The sequence below is a fragment of the Tenrec ecaudatus genome, chromosome 9, assembly GCF_050624435.1.
Source record: "Tenrec ecaudatus isolate mTenEca1 chromosome 9, mTenEca1.hap1, whole genome shotgun sequence".
Taxonomy (NCBI): Eukaryota; Metazoa; Chordata; class Mammalia; order Afrosoricida; family Tenrecidae; genus Tenrec; species Tenrec ecaudatus.
The window spans coordinates 61,836,571-61,859,129 of NC_134538.1; the positions used below are offsets into that span (position 1 = coordinate 61,836,571).

The 22,559-nt window shown below is 41.1% G+C and overlaps 1 protein-coding gene across 1 annotated transcript; it reads left to right on the forward strand.

Moving 5' to 3' along the window:
* The first annotated feature begins 21,736 nt into the window (after window positions 1-21,736).
* Window positions 21,737-22,183, forward strand: LOC142456379 (large ribosomal subunit protein eL32-like). The gene has a single exon (XM_075557533.1). It carries the CDS (start codon window positions 21,776-21,778, stop codon window positions 22,181-22,183), a length of 408 nt encoding a protein of 135 aa, XP_075413648.1. The 5' UTR covers window positions 21,737-21,775.
* The last annotated feature ends 376 nt before the right edge of the window (window positions 22,184-22,559 follow it).

A 22,559-nucleotide genomic window follows, 5' to 3' on the forward strand; every position in this document is an offset into this window, starting at 1 on the left:
TATCACTGGCCCAGCTGCTCCCTAAGAAGCCCCCGCTTTAAATGAGCCAACTGTTTGAAGGCGCCCGACGGAGGCAAAGACAAGTGTCTTACTGAGAGGGCTTGCCTGACCACCCACAGATCACACAGACATATTTAAACACATTTTTCCTGGAATTAACCTGTGCATGTATGAAATCAAAGTTTAGAATCAATGCATCTTCACTTAAACTGGTATTGATTATTTGTTTTCTGTTTTTTTGGTTTTTTTTCATGTGAGTGTATGTATAGCAGGGGTGAGGGAGAGAGATTCAGAAACATCTTTCTTCTTCTCTTTTCCCTTCTCTTCTGCTGTTAATGCTCCTCCTCCTCTTCTCCATCATTTTCCTCTTCTTCCTCCTTTTCCTCTTCCTTCTCTTTCTTTGTCCTCCTCACCCCCTCTCACATACACCTACCAGCTCTCCTTACCGCCATCTGTAGAAACCAATGACACGGATGCAGAGCCCCAGCATGCATGGGAGAAGAACACCCAAATGCGAGCCCTTTCTTTGGATACAGCTGCCTCCTCAGACCGGACAGCACCTGGAGGCTTGGCACCGAATGCCTTATTAGAGATAACCCAGAAGATGTTTGTGGCAATCCATTGGGAAGACTCATGGTGGAAGGCTTTACAATACTTAATGAGCAATGGAAATTGAAAATCACTTGTCAGGAAACAGTCTCTGCCAACGAAACCCTCATTTAGGAATCTTGCAATTTTTCCCCAACACATGATGAATTTTGAGTTTAAAGCATGCTATGTGAGAGTATGTATAAAGTTATAAGATCTGTCTTGGTTGAATTGTTTTATTTGACATTTATAATGCTAAATATTAAAGTCAGTCCAACAATTATGTTTTGATTCAATAAATGAGTGTGTTTTCAAGCAGAAGACATCTATAGACGTCTTACTGTTGAGGAATGAGTTTGCGCATCCTTGCTACTTCTCCACAGCACACTTCTCCCAAGCCCGCTCCATGTAGAGGGGGTAGATTAGGAGTGAATGGGATAGGCGTCCCGGTCAAAGAGAGGTTGAACGTTCCTACGGCAAATTAAATGCTTGGTGTCAAATAGATTTTCATTTGTTTCAAGAATGATTTAAGTCAGGGTGCCCCCTTCTGAATGATTTCACACATTACTCTGAGTGTTATACTAAGCACTTCACATCGAGGGATTTGGAAGAAGTCTGAACTGAACCCATTTTAAAAGGAACTCCAATTCTCTAATCCGTTCCGGATGTCCATTTTATGGCAATATCCTTGCTTGGCTCTCACATCTCAGAGGACCATGGGCTCCCCTCCACTACATGCTTTCTGGAGCCATTATGAGTTTTCGCTGAATACCCCCACCATAGGGCCACTGTAACAACAAGGATCACTGGGATGTGTCTTGACATGAACCAAAAATTGTCCAAAATCCGTCAACATCTAACCTCTGACAAAACCAGATAATGCATGCAAAACACTGTCAGTTCAAAGAGCTATGTACATTTTAGTTACTGCGGTACTATAATCAGAAGCACTCTAGCACTGGGTCTTGAGAATTGTGTTTCATTCTTCCCTCCACTTAATAATCCATAAGTGCCTCCCAGATGCCCTGTATAGAGTGAGCACTTCTCAGAGAGACAAAATCCCTAACCTCCTGCAGCTTCCAGTAAAGGAAAAGAAACCAAGAGGCAAAGTAAGTAAGATCAAAATGAACTTGGCATCGTTAGTGACAAGTTCATCGCAAACAAAAAAATAACAATAAAAGCAGATGAACGTGTTGAAGGAATCATTAAAGTTCAAGGAGAAAGATAAAGCAAGAAAATAGGTAGACAGTGTGGGGAAAATGAGAACGTTAGGGTAGCTGGGGCAGATCTTTTCCCTAAAAGAAGACGAGAGTGAAACTGTGAAGGGAGGCATCGAGGATGAAGTGGGAGATAGCATTCCAGATGGAAAACATTAAGTGCCTGACATAAGGAAGGAAAGTCCAGAAAGCTAGAGTCGCTGTAGCCACCTAAGTGAGGGATAAAGAGGCATAAAATGAATTTGAGTGTCGATAACAGAAGACAATACTAAAAGGGACATTTCAAGGACTGTCGTTTGTACTCTGAGTGAGGAGGGAAGTCCCAGACAGACTGAACTAGAGACTAGCACCATCAGTCTGGCTTCTTTGTAAGCCTGTTCTTGGCCTCAGTTCTCTTGTCCTTTAAACGCATCAATGTGATTGGACCTGTCATGTGTCAGACCTCCTACTGACACCATCCAACTTAATCCTGGTGATGGTTTTATGATTGTCAATATTAGAAAAAGTAGCCACTTATCCTAATGGCTAAGTAGGTTTAACAACTAGTTGTGTCACTTGTAATTGACTGAGTTAGGGTTGAACTAAATTTGCTATAGCCCAAAGGCCAACTCGTTCTAATAGCCATTACACATTTCTGGAAATCCTAGTGGCTATCTCACTGAGTGGTGGCAATTCAAGGGAAGTGACTGCAGTGGTCATTATTTCCTGTGGATCCTCATGAGTCTGAGAGACCCAGAGGCTGCGACTTGCTCATGTCTGTGATCCTAGAGCTTACCAGTCAGTTATGATGAAATTTTGTTGTACAAATTGATGAATACATGAAAAGAATCATGATGGCAACATATGTGCAAGTGTGCTTCATACCATTGTTGTATGCATTGCTATAAGAGCTGTAAGAGCCCCCAATAAAATGATTTCTTTTTTTAAGTTTATTAAAAGGAAAGAATAAATGGTCCAATCTTGGGTACATAGGGGCACCCAATAGAGTCAGGGGAGTCCTGATAAAATTAGTAGGTTTCATTTGTCTAGTATACACAATGTATAAACTTATAACATAAAATAGAACATCCAACAATTTTTCCAAGATTTTAGTGGAATGACTGTCTTAAAACAAATGTGGCAGGGATATGATGCAGAATTTCAGATTACTCTCTATTCTTCACAAGTGCTAGAAAACTGGACAAGAAAACAACTCAGTGAGTAAGAAGAGGAGATAGATATTACTGTAAGATACTGTCCAAAATTGAGATATGATGCAGCACTTCAGATTACTCTCTATTCTTCACAAGTGCTAGAAAACTGGACAAGGAAACAATTCAGTGAGTAAGAAGAGGAGATAGATATTACTGTAAGATACTGTCCAAAATCGCTCCAGAATTTAAGAAGTAGAACTTCAGGTTCTATGATGGGTCTTACATAATACACAAGGAGGAAACTCTGGCAGATGTAATTTGGATTCCCAAATGCATCGTTCATTTTCATGATTTGCTTTATTAGCTGATATCTCTGTCAGATTTGTTCTCTTCAACTCCTCACCCTTTATTTGGGCTCTGCTTCCACTTGTCCACCCACACCCAGTGCCCTCACTTTGACCTTACTTCCATGAGTAAGTCAAGCCTTCAGCCTGGGAATTGCCTCCCCTCTGTAAACTGCATCTGTACTTGCCTTGAGATGGCCAATTAGCCAGCACTTCCTGGGTGTTTACCTCCTGATGTCTTGCTTCTGCTCTTCTGCCCTTTGCTTCCCTCTGGTGGGCAGTCCATCCCTGACAGATGGGGTTGGTCAAGTTCATAGGAGATCTGCCCATCCAGATTCTGTAGGGCTTAACATAGAGGAGAATCACCTCCCCAAACAAAACAAAACAGAACAAACTCACAGCCACCACATCAATTCCAGCTCCTAGAGACCCTATAGGACAGGGTAGAATTCATCTTTTTGGTTTCTTAGACAGTAACCTCTTCACTGGAGTAAAAAAACAAAACAAACCCTCATCTTTTTCGTGAGGAGCAACTAGTGGTTTTCAAACTGCTGACCCTGAGGTTATCAGCCCAGCATTAATGCCAGACTTCGTCTCCAGCGTTCTTCAATCAGCGGGTCCAGGTACAATCTGAGAATTTATATTTCTAACAAGTTCCAGGTTGTGCTGCTGAACTGAGACCCACACTGTGGAAGCTACTTCTCGAGATCGACTAATTAGCAAGGATCCCAAGTGTGCAAACATTTAAGAACTATTGGAGCAGTGACCAATGGCCCTGTTGTATGAAAATTTAATTAAGAGGCATAGGATTCTCTATGCAGCGAAAGACATTCTTTTACTTTATTTAACAAACACTGTAGGCAAACAAAATGCTAGTTACCACCTAATGGGAACAAGAGTCACTACCCAGTCTTTAGGACCTTCCTGCAGTTAGAGCGAGTTCCAGAGAGCTAGGTAATTACAATAAATTAGGATCCAAATCACCAGGAATTCTCCAGGAGCATCCATGAGGGTTGTATTCTGGTAGCCCTCAATTTCGAGAGCTGTTATTATTATTTTTAACTTCAGATGATGGACCGTGTAACATAATACAGAAAACATGGCTAACAAAAGAACATGGTTAAAACAAGTATTTTACCTAACAAAAATCCTAGCCAGACAAAAGACCAGAGTGTAGAGATAATTACAACACCAATTCACAGCATGGAATATCAGGGAGTCGATAAGGATCCCTGGTGCCATGGAAGTCACTTGTTCGGCTGCTAACCACATGGTCAGCAGTTTGAAATCACCAGGTGCTCTGTGACAGAAAGATGAGGCTTTCTGTTGTTTGTTTTTTTGTTGGTTTTGTCTTCCTTTGTTGTTTTGTTTGGCTTTCCCTGGTTTGTGTGCTTCGTAATATCTATCTGGATAAGCTAGGAGGGATAAACAACGGGGCCAATGTTTCCTGGGGGACACAGAGAAGGAGAGGTGGGAGAAAGGAAGGTGCAGGGAGGTCAACAACCCAAGGACAAAGGAAAAATAATTGAACTAAAATCAATGGAGAGAAGGGCATAAGATACCTAGTGTGGCTTAATCAAGGGCAATGTAAGAGTGAGGAATTACTAAATCTAAATGAAGGTCAAACATGATAGTGAAACAAGAGGAAAGTAAAAGGAAATAGAGAAAAGAACTAGGAGGCAAAGAATTTTTATAAATGTCTAAATATAGGCATGTACATATATAAATATATTTATATATAATGATATGAAATAGACTTATGTACTTATATCTATATATTAAGAATTAAGGTAGCAGATGGACATTGGGCCTTGACTAAAGTACTCCCTCAACACAAGAATACTTTGTTCTAATAATCTGGCATTCCATGATGCTCACCTTCCCAACATATTGCTGAAGACAAAATGGGTGTATAAGAAAGTGTGGTGAAGAAAGCTGATGGTGTCCAGTTATCAAAAGATATAGCGTCTGGGGTCTTAAAGGCTTGAAGATAAACATGTGGCCATCTAACTGAGAAACAACAAAGCCCACAAGGAAAAAGCACACCAGCCTGAGTGATCATGAGGTGTAGATGGGATCAGGTATAAAGCATCTAAGACCCAGAACAAAATTATATCCAATGTGAATTGCAGGGGAGAGCATGGAGTGGAGACCTGAAGCCCATCTGTAGACAATTGGACATCCCCTTACAGAGGGTCACAAGGAAGAGATGAGCCAGTCAGGGTGCAATATAGCACCAATGAAACCTACCACTTTCCTCTAGTTCTTTAATGCCCCAACCCACACCCCACTATCGTGACCTCAATTCTACCTTGCTAGACCAGAACATGTACACTGCTACAGATATGAGCTCAAAACACAGGGAATCAGGATAGATAATCCCCAACAATGAGAATAGAGATATCAGGAGGATAAGGGGAAGGTGGGGGGAGAAAGAGGGAATCAATCACAAGGATCAATATATAACCCCCTCCCAAGGAGACGGACAGCAGAACAGTGGGTGAAGGGTGACAGAGGATGATGTAAGGTATAAAATAATAATCTATAACGTATCAAGGTTTCATGATGGAGGGAGGGAAGGGAAGGGAAGAGGAAAAATAAGGAGCTGGTATGTAGGGCTCAGAAAGAAAATGCTTTGAAAATGATGATGGCAATATATGTAAAATTTGCTTGACACCATGGATGAGTGTATGGATTGCGATAAGAGATGTAAGAGTCCCCAATAAAAGCATTTAATAAAAAAAATAGTACATACACGCACACACAAAAGTTACAGTCTTAAAAAACTCATAAAGGTAGTTCTACTCTGCTGCAGAGGGTTGTTATAGGTCAGTTCACACGCGGTGGCAGTGAGAGAGTTATCTCCAGGATTCAACTGTTGACTTTGGGAAAAGTCATCCTGGTGATTGCTATATTTGCAAGTCCACCACTAACACACTTGACTGTTTTAACATCATAATCATCCTCATAGTTAGCATGTTTGGACTAACGACCATGCTCGAAGTACTTTCAATGCAGATATTCGTTTATTCTGCACAAGTCAATGAAATCATTTCTATTAGATACCCTTTGGAGGAGCGCATGTCTCTGCACGGACATTTACTGAACTGTTTGCTTACTGGCCTTGGTCGGCGGCCCTTCATCTCATTGGTTTGTCATCTTTACTCTGCCCGAAAGACTCTTTCCAGGGCTGCCAAGAGACCTACTTATGCCCGTTCCCTTATTGATAATAGATGCAGTGTACTGAGGAGCTTAGAGCAAGGGCCAAGTACCTACCTCCTTTCTTTCTTCCTAAAGTTCTTGTCTTGTGTTCCATTATCTCAATATTTTGAAGGAGCCACTTACCATATTTCCTTTTAGAACATCTTATTTGTAGTGTTGGATGAGATGACATATATAATTCTTCATTTGCTTCTTCAAATTAATAGATATATATTTACTTTCTGCTTGTATGTTTTCACTGAAGATGCTCCATTAGGTATTTCATATGTTTTACTGCTTATTTTAATGACTTTTGTGGGTGAGACACTCTGATAAGCTGCTCAGTCTTCCACCATTCACCAATTTGCCCCCTTACATCATAGCTGCAGAAAAATGATGCCAAGAAGTTAGGACACATGTGGGGGCTTTAAAAACGTTCATAGAAAATTGGAAAAACAATAATAATTTATACATTATCAAGGACTCATGAAAAATGGGAAAATGATACCAAGGGCTCAAGTAGAAAGAAAATGTTTGGAAAATGATGATGGCAACAAATGTATCAATGTGGATGTGGATTGCGATAAGAGTTGTATGAGCCCCAATAAAATGGTTTTAAAAAATAATAAATGGAATTGAAGGAAAGCAGAATTTTTACATAAGCTTTTTCAAATCCCTTCATAATATACATATTATAATTTAGTGATATCAATCGCATGAATCATGTTGTGCAACCGCCACTTATATCCGTTGTCGAATTTTCCGTCAGTATACAGAATTTATGAAATTATAGGAAGAACTTAACATCTAATTAGTAGACACCCAAGTGTTTAATGTTTTCATGACTGAATTGTTTCCTACTAGAAGTTTTTGTTGATGCTAAGGGTTTTCAGCAGTAGAAAACATTCTGAAATCAAAGGAAAGCATTTATTTGAGATCATGTGTGTTTTGTTATAAAATCATATAGGACACATATGTCTCAAGTGTTCTCTGGTGGTCAGATCGTGAAGTAAAGCCCATTTCTTCAGGTTTATGCAGTTAGGCAGGTACTGGTCCACCACATGCCTGTCAGTTTGTTGGCCTTTACTGACTTGGGTGTTGGCCCTCAACAGGATGGAGACAGGCCCAGGACATCATGGGTCGACACTGGCTGCAACAATGGACTCAAATATAAGAACACTTCTGAGGCTAACACAGGACCAGGCAGGTTTCACGTCGGGTCGCTGTGAGCTGGAAGCAGCCCAAGGGCACCTAATAACAGGTCCCAGTAAGGCGGCGGCATGTCCTATAGTTAGGGTAGCAGCTCCCTAGAGAGACTGAACCTGCTGATGGGCTATATAAGTCCTACAGGCGTGCAAGGGTTGTCTTCTTCAGTGGATTACAAGGGAAATGGGGGTATTGTATGTGAATGTCACTAACCCAGGTTCAAAAGCATTTTTCTTTGAACATTTCACTTGGAAACATGCTCTTGCGGAAAGTTTGGAGAAGCATTTTTTACTTGATGTCCATCTCATTTAATTAAGTGCAGTCCACTCACAGTGTTTCCTAGAGACTATCCCTTAGAATATTCACCCTTCAAAACCCTCCACAGAGAAAGGGCTTAGATCCCACCTATGGAATATTTCTATAGATAGCTGCAATATCAAAGAATCCCTGGAAAGAAAAATAAATAGTGAGACATATTAATATCTTAATGTTAGATCACAGAAATTTTACTCAGTGTAAAATTAGGAAGCACACGATGTTTGTGTACTTAAGCGCCTCCTAGGAAGTTCCTGCTCATAGCAACCCACTGCACAATCAGAGGAAACACTGCCCGGTCCTGTTCCATTCTCATAAGTGTCGAAGCCACCTCCTTTCACTGACCTTCCACCGTACAAGGTAAGGTGTCCTTCCCCAGGACCTGGTCCCTCCTGATCGCATATCCAAAGTACATGAGACAAAGTCTTCTCCTTGTTTTTTAAGAAAGATTCCTAATGTTCTTCTTTTAAGACAGCTATTTGTTTTTTTTCTGGACCAACAAGCCCACTGCATCAACTCAGTCTCTATTCATAACAACTTGATATAGGGTTTCCACGACTATAAATCTTTATGGGAGCAAATAGCCTCATATTTCTCACATGGAGCAGTTTGTAAGTTTGAACTGACAAACTTGAACTTCATAGCCCAATACTTAACCCACAGCAACCCCTGGGTTTCATCTTCTGACAGTCCATGGTGTAGGAATTATTCTTTGAAAACACCATAGTTCCAATAAATCGATATTTCTTCAGTCTTCTGTCTTCATTCTTCATATTTCACATGCATATGAAGTGATTAAAATATTATCCACTTGGGTAAGTTGCATCTTAGACCTCAAAGTGAGGTCTAAGATTTTAAGAGGTTTTTTTCCAAAAGATGCGTCAAAGTAGTACATCATTATATCAGTTATATCATCCCCAAGATTTTCCCCAGTATATACCTTGTCTCTTCTATTCTGTTGATAAAGTCTTCTGCTGAACGAGACTTTTATGAGGTCTAAGCTACTGATTTTGCTTTCTGTTGCTTATGGGTTCCTTGTTGTGTTTCATAATCTATCTATCATTGAGAAAAATTAAGTTCCAAAGCTCTGCTCATATATTTTATTTCATGAATTTAGAGTTTTTAATTTGCATATAGTTCCTTGACTCATTTTGACTTCATTTTTGTGTATGGTATAAGCTATGGATCAGTGTGTGTGTGTGTGTGTGTGTGTGTGTGTGTACGTGTGCATGGGTGTGTGCATGTGTGAATCTTCCTTTGCTGGCATGCTTTCTCAAAGAGGCTGTTACTTCTCCATTGAAAGGCTTTGGCATCCTTGTCCAAAGTCAATTCATCACAGGTTGTTAGATTTGTTTCTGGATTTCAAATCCCGTTTCATTGGTCCATGCTTTTATTATTAACTCAGTGCAAGGTTGTATGATGACTGCGGCTGTGTAATATGCTCTGAAGTTGTGTGACTACTTTGTTCAACTTCCAAATTGCTTTGTCGTTCCATGGTAAACTGATGACCCCCAAGGTTTTTCTTTTTTTTTTTAAACCTGAATGAAAACTTGCTCACAGTGCCCAGCCCCTAACATAGAGGAGGAGAATCATCTTCTTTGAAGAGGCAGCAGCACTTTGTGATGAGTAAACAAATCTATGGCATGTGGTACCTATCATTCAGAATGGGATATTCTTCCCTGCTTCCCTTTGCCAGTTGAATAACCATTGTTGTAATTACTGTAAGGTTCTGTCGAGTAAGTGCCAAGTAGGGACATTATTAAAACATGGTCCAATCCTGTGCTATCCTCAAACCAGAGCTACATGTAAGCACATCCCTATTGAATGCTTCTCATGAAGGGTCTTTCTTTCTTTTCTCTGACCTCACTGAACATGATGTCCTTCTCCAGAGAATGTTCCTTTCTGATAACAGGGTTTGAAATATGAAAGGCAAAGTCTCACCAGCCTCTCTTCTAAAGGGCACTGTGTTGGTACTCATTTCGAGACAGATTTCTTTGTTCTTCTGGCAGTCCTTGGTGCATTCAATAAACTCAACAAGCACCATAATCCAAATGCATCCCATCTTCTTTTCTCTTCCTTATTCATGCATGTGAGGCAATTAAAATTTTTATGACATGGGTCAGGCCTGTCTGACTCCTCAAAATGATTTTTTTTTATTTAAAGGGATTTTTTGTGGGTGTATGCTTTTGTGTGGGTATCTTCAATTGCTGTTGTTAGATGTCTTCTGGTTGGTGCCAACTGCAAGTTTCCCTAAATACAAGAGAATGGAACACTTCCCTGTCTTGTGCCATCCTGACAATTTTTTGGATGTTTGGGCTCATTGTTGCAGGCACGGTGACAATCTACCTTGATGAGGGCCTTTCTCTTCTCCACTGCCCTCTACTTTTCCAAGCACGATGTCCTGCTCCAGGAACTGGTCTCTGCTGACAACATGTTCAAAGTAGTTGAGATGAACTCTTGCCATCCTTGCCTCAAGGAACATTATCGCTGTACCTTTTCCAAGAGAGATCCATTTGTTCTCTTGGCAGTTTCTGGTACTTTCAATATTCCTCATCAGCACCATAATTTAAATGGATTGATTCTTCGTCTGTCTTCCTAATCCAATGTCCAACTTTCACATGCAGATGAAGTGATTGCAAATACCATTGCCTGGGTCAGGCACACCTTAGTCTTCAAAATAACATCTGTGCTCTTCCACACTTCAACTTGGCTTCTTTTGAAGCATAGTTACCAACTGCAATGGGGTTTTGATGTCTTGACTACTGCTTCTATGAGCACTGATTGTTGATCCAAGCCAAGATGAAATCCTTGACAGCTTTGAATGTGTCTGTTTATCATAATGCTACCTATTGGTCCAATTTTCAGGATTTTGGTTTTCTTTACATTGAGTTGTAATCCACACTGAAGGCTGTATTTCTTTGTGTTCATCATCAAGTGCTTCTAGTTCTCTCAGCTAAAAAGGTTATGTCATATGCATATTAAAGGTGGTTAATAATCTTTCCTCCACACTTGATGCCATATTCTTATTCAAATAATCCAGCTACTCTGACTATTTGTTCAGCATACAATAAACGGAAAGAACTAAAGAAAAAATGCAAGTCTCTAGTTGCAATATTGAAAGAGTCCATGGGCAAAAATAGAGCAATACAGAATATAACAAAAGATAATGAAAATAATAGAGTTACTGTACCCCAAGAAATAGCATTCGGCCACTTTAAGAGGTAGCGTATAAACAGGAACCAATGGTTAAAGGAGGAAGTCCAAGTTACACTGCAAGCATTAGCCGGAAACAAAGTTACATGGACTGATGAAATAGCAATTGACATGTTTCAACAAGCACCAGAGGCACTGACTCCTCTGTGCCAGGAAATGTGGAAAATAGCTACTAGCCCAACCACCTGGAAAAGACTCATATTCATACTCATCCCAAAGAGAAGTGACCCAGCAATATGCTCAAATGATAGAACCGTATCGTTGTTATCACACACAAGTAAAATTTTGCTGAGGATCATCCAAAAATGGTTGTAGCAGTTCATTGATTGGCGGCTGTCAGAGTGTCAGGCTGGATTAAGAAGAGGATATAGAACAAGGGATATCACTGCTTATTTCAGATGGATCTTGACTGAAAGCAGAGAACACCAAAAAGATGTTTACTTCTGTTTTATTGACTTTGCTAAGGCACTACAAAGCAAGAATTGCCTTGAGAGCAATGGGAATTTCAGAACACTTCATTTCGCTCATGCAGAACTTGTACATGGATCAAAAGACAGCTGTGTGACCAAAATAAGGGCATATTGCATGATTTTAAATCACGAAAGGTGTGCATAATGAGTGTATCTTCACCCCATACTTATTCAATCTCTATGCGGAGTGAACCGGCAGAGAAGCTGGACAGTTGAATGCGATACATATTTGACTGCTGCTTCCATGGGTGTGAATTTGTAGATCTAAGGAAAATGAAGCAACTTAAGCCTTTTCCCCACTTATCATCATGTGGCTTATGAACCACTTGTAAGAGTTCTTGTTTCCTTTACATTAAGATGGAATTCATAGTGAAAATTATACTCTTTCATTTTCTTCAATGTTTCCTCTTTAAGGAATCAAGTTTGTGCCAACTGCATATCACCAGTTGGAACATACTATCCTTTAGTTATTCATTTGTACAGGCGCTAAATCATTAAAGGAGCAGCCAGCCTCTTCTTTACTCCACGGAGCAGCTGGTGGATTTAAACTGCCCATCTTGTGTGTTTTGCTGTTGGCACATACAGTGAGCAAGTAGAGGGGGGAAAGTCTTTGGAAAGGCCTCCACTTATTTTAACAGCATTTATTTAAACTGTTCTTGCTGAGTGGGGTGGGGGTTGATTATATACATTGAAAATTAGTCGTTAACACTGATATTTGTACAAAGCGCATCCACTGGAGCACCAAAGGCTCGAACATGCTGTGGTTTCAATTATCGAGCTTTAGCTATCCTTGTTCTCTTTTTAAAATATACAGAAACTCAAACCAAAGTGTTGGCCAAAACTGAAAGGTAGTTAGAAGCATCTCAAACAAATGATCAAGCTTTCCTGTACCAGGAGCGACTGATTATTTTTAGAAATAAGACATATTATCAAATGATAACATCTCAGACCAAAACAAAAACTGGATGATCTTTGATGCACTGGATTGGAATCTTTTTGCAAGGAGAAAAATTTGGCCAAGAAAAAAATTGAAAAGGAACCTAAGCAGACTGGCAGTCTCAGAAAAGACAAATGTCTGGTTGTTGCAACTGGGAGGGCTTAGATTTTACTGCATCATAAAGCAACAAAAATGGGAAAAAGAAGAGTGGGGGAAGGGAAAAAAGAGGGTGTTTGTGAAAGTGAAACGATGACTGAGGGAGCAGGGCACTAATCCATCCAGGGGGAGAGTACTGGTGTTGTCTCCACAGAACCTGGAAGGGGCATGCACACCCTACTGTGAAGCACCAAACCCCGAGGACCGCATGGCCACGTGCAAGGATGCATGAAAAGAGAGAGCTACAGGGCTGACCCCAACCAGAGCCAAAATGACCCCTCCCTGGCAATGGCACAAAGCAGAACTGAACCTACAGTTTGGGGAGAGGGGCCAGCATGCCACACCCACATGGAGGCAGGCTGGGTGGGAGGAAGAGAAAGAGCTGGACTGGACCCCACGCTGGCACACCAGCCTCAAAGGATGACGTCCCTTTGGCAGCTAATAGGACACAGAGGGGACTGGGCAATCGACAACAGCATGTGTCACGCTGTCCCTTTACTGGAGCAAACTGCGACAGAGGACATTTCTGGGGTCAATGGTGAGGGGTGTGGTTCAGTGAAGTCTGAACCTCCCAAAACAGAGCTAATCAAGAAGGGAACATACCAGACCAGCAGCTGGAGCAAGGCAGACCTAGGAATCCCTGAGGATTTTTGTATATTTCTTCTCTCTCTCTGTTTTTTTTTTTTTTTTTGCTTTTAATTTTAACTTTTTCTTACTTATTTACTATGTTCTTTTATTAAAATCAGTTTGGGCTATGTCATAGTCAGTGCACCTGCCTACATAGGACAGGCACAGGAGGCATGCCCAAGGAGAGAGCAGTGGGACCAAAGGTCATGGGGAGGCCTGGGAGGTGAAGGCAGCAGGGGATGGGGATAGTGAGCAGACTGCACAATGAACAGGGAACCAACTGGGGTGTTGGAGTCAATAACAAGGAAAGATAGGGATCCGAGGGGTGTGGGGTGTCGGAGCAACAGCAAACAAGCTAAGAGGAGATACCAAGAGGCAGAAATAAGGGGTAAGTGACAGTGGGGCAGGAGGAAGATAAAAGGAAACAGAGGAAGGACTGTGGTATGAGTTGGGGGGTGCCAGCCTCCCAACACTAATCATGGGTTCAGTAAGCACAATTGTACAGTTGAGACATATGAATATATTATATTAAAGTCATTGAGGGCATGAGAGATAGAGGAGAGAGTCAATAATGGAGTCAGACACATTTCATGGGAGCATGCTCACCTCAGCCCCGCTTGATGGTCCACGTGGAGAGAGGGGAAAGGGAAGGAGGGCAAGGGAACAAACAGGGATGGGAGAGGAGAGGAGGAGCTGAGACAGAGTCAGGGGAGGAGCCAAGAAAGTGGGATGTCTCAATTGCTAAACCAGGCCTATATCCCTTTGGTGTGCAAGCCCACTAATTACAGGTAAAGACATGCGTCACAGGAAGGGGTTGCACTGCAGGTTATCCAGGAATGAGAGGGGTGGTCTAGGGACATACACGCAATAGGAAGAGGAGGGGTTGGGGGTATACATGTGACAAGATGGGCGGATCCTAGATTTAGGATGGCAGCTTAACCTTGACCTGTTCTCTGGATCTCCATTAGAACCATTATCAGTAGGGTGTGAACTCCACCTACAGGAACCAGATGACTGCAGGCCTGTCCATTGTCCTTAATAGGAGGGGGCATGGCCCACTGCAGTCTGGCAACTGATCACCCTCAGGGAAGATGCCTGCAAGTGTCTGACCTCCCCCCACAAGGACCAAGGATGCACAGCAATGGATAGAGGTATAAACATAGCATTGTACATATGTAAATACATTAATCCACAAAAATAGAGCTATTGGCCCTTGTACATATATTTATATGGCAATACACCGAGGTAGGGGATGGACTTTGGGTCTCTGCTCATACCCTCCCTCAATACAAAAACACTTTTTTCTAATCAATCAGCAGTCTGAAATATTCACCCTTCTGACAAATCACTGAAGACAAAACAGGTGTATAAACAAATGTGGTGAAGAAGGCAGATGGTGCCCGGCTATTAAAAGATATAGTGTCTGGGGCCTTAAAGCTAGGAAGCTATACAAGCTGCCATTCAGCAGTGAAGCAACAAGTCCACCTGAAAGAAACACACCACTGGTGTGGTCATGAGGAGTCATAGGGACCAGGTAATAGGCATCAACAACACAAACACGTTGAGAACAGGGAGGCTGGAGCAAAGACGCAAAGTCCATCTGTAGATAGTGGAACACTCTACCCACAGAAGGGCCACAGGGAAGGGACGAGTCAGCAGGGTGCAGTAAAGCATGGATGAAACACTCTATATTCCTCTGGTTCCTTCAGACTTCCTCACCCCCCACTACCATGACCCCAGTGCTGCCTCTCAATTCAGACTAGACCGGAACATGTACACAACACACAGAATCCAGGAACAGGAGTGGGAATAGTGATACCAGAAGGGTAGGGGAAAGAGGTGAAGAGGAAGGGATAAAGGGGGAACTGATCACAATGATCGATATATAACTATACACCCCTCTACAGGAGAAAGAGCAACAGAAAACATTGGAGAAGGGAGACAATGATCGACGCGGAGATGAAAATAATAATGCACAATCTATCAGGCGGTTATGGGGTGGGGGGGAGCTGATACCAAAGGTCAATAGAACGTAAATGTCTAGAAAAGAATGAAGGCAACATATGTACAAACATGCCTCATTCAATTGATGTATGGATTGTGATAAGAGTTGTACAAGCCCCAATAAAATGATTTAAAAAAAACAAAACATATCCATTTGGAAAGGGTCCTAATCATGTACCCAAACCCACAGGAAGCTGTGTCTGATTGATTTGTAAAAGCCTCGGGTTACTGAAATCTCCACTGTCACACAGGACAAATACTTTCCTTGTTCCTCCCCATTTCTGTCAGTGTAAAGTCATTCCCACACTGCAAAATATGCCTGCTAATCGCCATACCCTGCATGGGACCGCATTCTTTGGCTTTTGAAGGGCTTGCTCCAGAGCCTGAAATTGATTGCCAACAGCAGTTCCTCTGAGGCTCTGTTCAAACAAACTCAGGATCGCTTTGGCTCACAGTAATGGCCGTAATTGAAAGAAGATCTCGACCCATGATGTTCCGCATTATCGGGTCTCATCAAGATGAATGTGTTTTCTTTCCTAGTCATGATTTTACTAGGCTTCCATTTTATCTGGTCCCCTGGGAACATCTAGTTCCCATTCATAATCATTATTTTTCTTGCTTGACTATTTTACTTTTTTTTCATTTTCAGTTAGTTCATTAATATTGTTTCATACATGACAGCATCGTATATGTGTGTGTCAGCATGACGAGTGTAAATAATTTATCTATTTATAGCAAACCATGTATGCACTCATAAATACTTCTTTAGAAAATTCCACACAATTAGACATTTTAGGACATACGCATAAGTGAACAGAGTTTACTTATTGTGAGGGATAATGTTTATGCAATAAGGGAAAAATCTTGAAAATGTACAACTATTTCCAATAGAAAGAAGAATCTCTGCTTTATTAAAATACCCATTCTCTAGAAATATTGCTCGGAACTGAAACGATTTTGAAGGACTAGCATTTTCAAAGAGCAAGTAAATGTAGAACTAACTAAAACAAGAATGACTTTGGAAATTATGTGGCATCTGGAAGCTTTTCCCATGATTTTCTTTTTTATTCTATTTTCAGAAGGAGTCCATTGACAGAACTGCCAGAATTGAGCCTCAATTCAGGAGAGTATGCAGAAGGAGGAATAAATTCAGGAGAGTATGCAGAAGGAAGAATAAATTCAGGAGAGTATGCAGAAGGAAGAATATCCGTGATGAAGTCAGAATGGATTTTGGCTGACAGCAGAGAATTTCAGAAAGATATTTACTGGTATTTTATTTACTCTGCTAAGGTATTTGACTGTGCAGATCATAACAAACTATAGGTAACATTGCAAACTATTAAGATTCCAGAACACTTAATTGTGCCCATAGGTACCTATACATAGAAAAAGGTGCCATGTTTAAACAAAGCAAGGGGATTTTGAGTGGTTAAAATCAAGAAAAGAGTACATCAGGGTTACGGTCTTTCACCGCAGGTATTTAATCTGTATGCAGAACAAATAATCTAAGGAACTAGACTGTTTGAAGAAGAATCTGGCATCAGGATTGGAGAAAGGCTTATTAACAATCTGTCATATGCAGATGACACAACCTGCCTTGCTGAGAGCAAAGGGGATTTGAAGCACCATAATGAAAAAGATCAAGAGGAGATCAGGTTTTATGGCTATCAACGTATTGATGAAGATTACGGCCTACAGCTGTCAGGAGGTATTACACATCAATGCACAGAAAAGAAAAATCCTCACAACTGGACCAATGAACAGCATGATAATTGAACACAAGATTGAAGTTGTTAAGGATTTCATTTTACTTGATCCACAATCAATACCCATGGACACAGCAATAGTGCCTTAAAGTCTAATAAAGCAAATATGTAACTTTGAAGAATAAGGTGCACCCGACCCAAGCCATGGTATTTTTAGTTCCATCATATGCCTTTGAATTCGACTGTGAATGAGGACGACAGAAGAAGATGCGAGATATTTGAATTAGGGTGAAGAATATGAGGCATATCATGGATTCCCAGAAGAACAGACAAATCGGTCTGGAAAGAAACACATCTGAGTATTCTTAGAAGCAAGGATAATGTGATTTTTCTCTGTGTTTTGAGTACGCTATCAGGAGGATTACATAATTATTAGTGGGTCAGCGAAAAAAAGAAGACCATCAATGAGATGGATTGACACAGTGGTTGCAAAAAGTGGTAGCAAAAAGGGCAAAGATGGTCTAAGACCAGACTGTTTCCTTGTGCTGCACATAGGTTCGCTCTGCGGCCATGCTGACCCGACGGCACCTAAGAACACAACAACATCATGGAAAGAATACTCACTTTGACATGCCGGGTAGTTGGGACTAGAAAGGTGCTTCTTTTTCAATCTATGTATGAAATAATATCTGTGACTAAACAATTTTTCAAATATCAATAAATGAATTCCATGTACTATTTTTTAAATTTTAGACATAATGCTGCTAGATTGTTGATTGGAATTGTTTTACTTCAGACACTAATTAGACCTCAAAGAAATGATGAATCCCAAATGTTATGCGTTCTTGAGGACACGTTTCTTAAAGTTGTCACTGTGCTCTCTGAACAGCTCTAGCATTTAGTGGATCTTTACAATGTGCCAGGTTCTGTGCTAAATGCATTACTGTCACTCAAGCTCCACGCCTATGAAGAGCTAGTGCTCTATATCAGAAGATGATATGAAGTAATTTGCCGGATATTATTCCGCTAATAAAAATGATGCAAGGATTCAACCTTTACTGATTTGATTGCTTAGTCATGTAACCGCTACCTTTAATACTATGTGCCATCACTTAAAATGGAAATGTTTATTAAATTAACATATATTTGAATATATTTTACATCTATGAGTCAGCATCGACTGAATGTTAGTGAATTTTAAATATAAAGGCACTAAGATAAATAAATTATGTATTCGATTTTGCCATGAATTTATCTTTGACAATAAATATATAATCTCTCTCTCACTTTCTCAATAGGCTTAATGAATGTGCTTAGATTTGAGCAGATGTGTGAATTGCTGATAATTCAATTTAAAGTCTCAGGCCAGCGGTTCATCGGGTTGAAGTGTTTCCTCAATCATTTGGCATTCACATGCATGTAGTGAGTTATCATCCAGTTCAATTGCCTAAAGCCACAGACTCCTTATAACCCATGAATAACATAGTGATTACAAATGTACAGTTATCTCCCAGCTCCTATCCTTTTCAGATCTGCTATTTTTAACAAATTCTAAGTAGAGCACTTCTAAAAATAAAACAATACAAATAGAAGAAAGACACTTTACTTTCAGGGCACATGACGTGTTACACATTTCAGTTGAGTCATAATCAATCAACCTACAATTCCTAGCGTTATCCCGTATTGAAATTTGATGTAATTACCTCTACTTTTGAAACATGCTGCATGTTAAACAACTTCTCACCACTTCTGAAATCAAGTCCTATTTCTACTTTTATGTCCTGTCGTGATTTCTTACCTGCATTACAGCAATAACTCCCTAATAGTCTCCTAGCTTTCCATGTTTGTCCCTCTTGTTTTTCTTGCCATGACAGACGGAGTGACCTTATAAAATATGTCATAAAATGGGGTAGTTACATAATCTAGTGTAAATTTGAGGATTAAGAGTGTAGAGGTGGCATCTAGGCTGTCAATCAGGATATGGCCAATGAGATTTCAGTGTGGGCATGGCCTTCCTCTAAGAATTCTGGGGAATCCTGATTTTCTTCCTCAGAGGTAGGAGACTCTCAACTCACACTCTGGGAGACATAGCAGCTGACAAGACACATGGACCCACCTTGATACAGCCCTGAGTGCTGGAGAAGCCATACAGAAAGCCCTGCCAGCGCTGAGATGTTTCCAATGCCACTAGATCCAAAGACTTTCTACTCGCTGACTTGTGATCATCCTGTATTTGTCTTCATTGCATGTGTTTCATGAGTCTGAAGAGGACTTTATAGATTGGTATCAGCCATATGGGCTAATATTGGACTTATGGACTTGATCTGGACTGGGCTGGGATGTTTTTTCAATGTTCAATTGCTCTTATATATAAATCTCTTTCTTATACACCTATGTGTGTCCATGGATTTGTTTCTCTAGTCTACCCAGACTAACACATATGATATCATCCCCTTCTACAGACCTCATTCGTATATCACTCAAAGTACTCACTATGGATTGCAACTCCACCCACCCACCCCCTCAAAAAATCAAACTCACAGCCACCAAGTCAATTCTGACTCAGGTGAACTCATACTCAATAGAGTGGAACTGAGTTCCATAATTTTCTTTATTGTAATCTTTATCAAAGTAGATCACCAGACTTTTCTTCCGTAGCCCCATTGTGATTGTTGCTAGTTACCCATTGTTGCAACCACCATATCCATCCATCTCATTGAGGACTGTGGTAGTTACATAATCTGTTGTCAATTTGAGATTAAGAGTGAAGGGGTGGAGTTTAGCCTGTCAATCATAGCATAGCTTGATGACCTTATTTGGAGGCACTAAGGCTATAAATAGCTCCTTGGAGGTGGGATACAGGCTGACACCCTGGGAAACATTGCATCTGACAAGACATATGGAACTATGCTAGTGCCCTGAGCTGGAGAAGTTTCGTGGAGACCCCTGTAAGCACTCAGATGCTTACAATGTCACTGTATCTATACAACTTTCTACCCTCTGGCTTGTGATCTTGCTGCATTCGGCATCATTGCATGTATTTCATGAATCCGAAGAGGACTTTACAGATGGTTATTAGACATATGGCCTTATATTGGACTTATGGACTTGATCTGGACTGGGCTGAGATGTTTTCTCAATATTTAATTGTTCTTGTATATAAAGCTCTGTATTATACACATGATTTCTATGAATTTGTTTCTCTAGTCAACCCAGGCACACACAGGGTCTTTTCTCTTTCACTGCCCCTCTGTTTTACCAAGCATGATGTACTATTCGAGGGACTTGGTGGGTTCAGACTGTCGTATGGGATGCAAGGAAGTAAATAATCTGGTTCCTTGTACTCCTCTGAATTTATTTCTTCCTATGATCCTCCTAGTTATATCCATTTTGTTTAACTGGCTTCTTGGTATTGCTAAAATATCCCAGGCCTACCTTAACAGAGAATGAAATGTTGGAAGCTTGATACTCATCCATAATTTTCAGTTGTCTCATACGTACTCAAAAAGTGTACAATGAATAAGAAAGACAAAAGAAGATTTGATGTATTCAAATTATGGTGTTGGTGAAACATGTTTTGACTACTAGAACAATGACCAAAAATGTCCTAGATAAAATATAATTGGAATGCTTCGTAGAAGGAATGATGGCAAGACCTTTTGTCTCACTGAATTTGGACACATTGTCAGAAGTGAGGACTCTGGAGAAGGCTAATGTGCTTAGTTTAGTAGGAGGTCAGTAAAAAGAGTGAGAAACTCAACAAAAGAGACTGGCACAGTGCTTGCAACAATGGACTAAAGCATAGCAATGACTGTGAGGGTAGCACACGGGCAGTGGTTTGTTCGGTTGTACATAGGGTCATTATGAACCAGACCTAACACCAATGTCTCCAACATCCCAAATGCCCTTCACAAAAAGCACATCCCCTTTTGTCTGCTCTATTATTTCCACAGAATTTCTCACTTTAACATCCTATATAACTAATTTAATTTTTAATTATTGTTTACTGTCTTCTCAATTAAATGTAAAATCTGAGAAGGCAATGTTAGTTGTCTGGATAAAATAGAACAGCATCTGAGAGGTTGTAGACATGTATGAGACATGATGTCCCTCAGTGACCAAGGGAGATACAGGGGACAGCACCGGAGACACAGTGTACCAATTGCACCTGACCTGATCCCACCAAACCGAGGCAAAGCACTGGGGGAGTGCAGTGGAGCAGCAAGGGAATGGAGTGGCAAGGTCCCCAGGGAATACTGAAAGTGGACTTTGGGGCCAGGGCATGGTGCCCCAACAGACTGGACTGGAAAACACTCCTAAGGGCCAACAAATGATCCTTGAACTAACTACAAGCTTTTCTTTCTTGATGTGTTTTGTTTTGTTCTTTGTCAGTGGTTTGTTGTTGTTGTTTTGTTGTCTGGTTGTATACTGTTGCTTTGTTTTCCTCTGTCTTGTTTTCGTGCATGTTATTGTCTCCACAGGTCTGTCTAAATAAGACAGGCTGGATGAACGATCTGGAGGAAAAAACAACGGGACCGACAGTTCCGGGGGGACTTGGGATAGGGGGAGGTGGCGGGGGTAAGGAAGTGGTGTTAACAAAGACAGAGGCTCTTCTTCGGCGCTGCCTACGGAGGAGGCAGCCATCTCCCACCGGCATCATGGCTGCCCTCAGACCCTTGGTGAAGCCTAAAATTGTGAAAAAGAGGACCAAGAAGTTCATCCGGCACCAGTCCGACCGCTATGTCAAGATTAAGCACAACTGGCGCAACCCCAGAGGCATTGACAACAGGGTTCGGAGAAGATTCAAGGGCCAAATCTTGATGCCCAACATTGGTTACGGGAGCAACAAGAAAACCAAGCACATGCTGCCCAGTGGCTTCCACAAGTTCCTGGTCCACAACGTCAAGGAGCTGGAAGTGCTGCTGATGTGCAACAAGTCGTATTGTGCAGAGATTGCTCACAACGTTTCCTCCAAGAATCGCAAAGCCATTGTAGAAAGAGCAGCCCAGCTGGCCATCAGAGTCACCAATCCCAATGCCAGGCTGCACAGCGAAGAAAATGAGTAGATGGCCCATTTTTGAGTTTTATTTGTGCTAAATAAAACCATAAATGAAAAGAAAAAAACCCACAGGGACAAGGGAACAACATGGGACCCAAAATGGTGGTGAGGGGAGAGTGGCAGGCCTGGTAGAGAATGATCAAGGGTAAGGTTATGTAAAGAAGAGGTATAGCTGTAACCCATGTGGGGACGGAGCATGGTAGTAGGGCAGGAGGAAATTCAAGGGAGATGGAGGAAAGAGCTAGGAGTCAAAGGGCATTTATAGAGGTCTAGACAAAGACATGTACATGCAAATATATACATGGATGGGGAAATAGATCTATGTGTCTATATTTATAGGTTTAGTATTAAGGTTGCGGAAGGACCTTGGGCCTCTACTCAAG

Bases quoted from the DNA above. Each gene is read 5' to 3' on its own strand.
- LOC142456379 (XM_075557533.1), top strand. From the start codon at position 21,776: ATGGCTGCCCTCAGACCCTTGGTGAAGCCTAAAATTGTGAAAAAGAGG.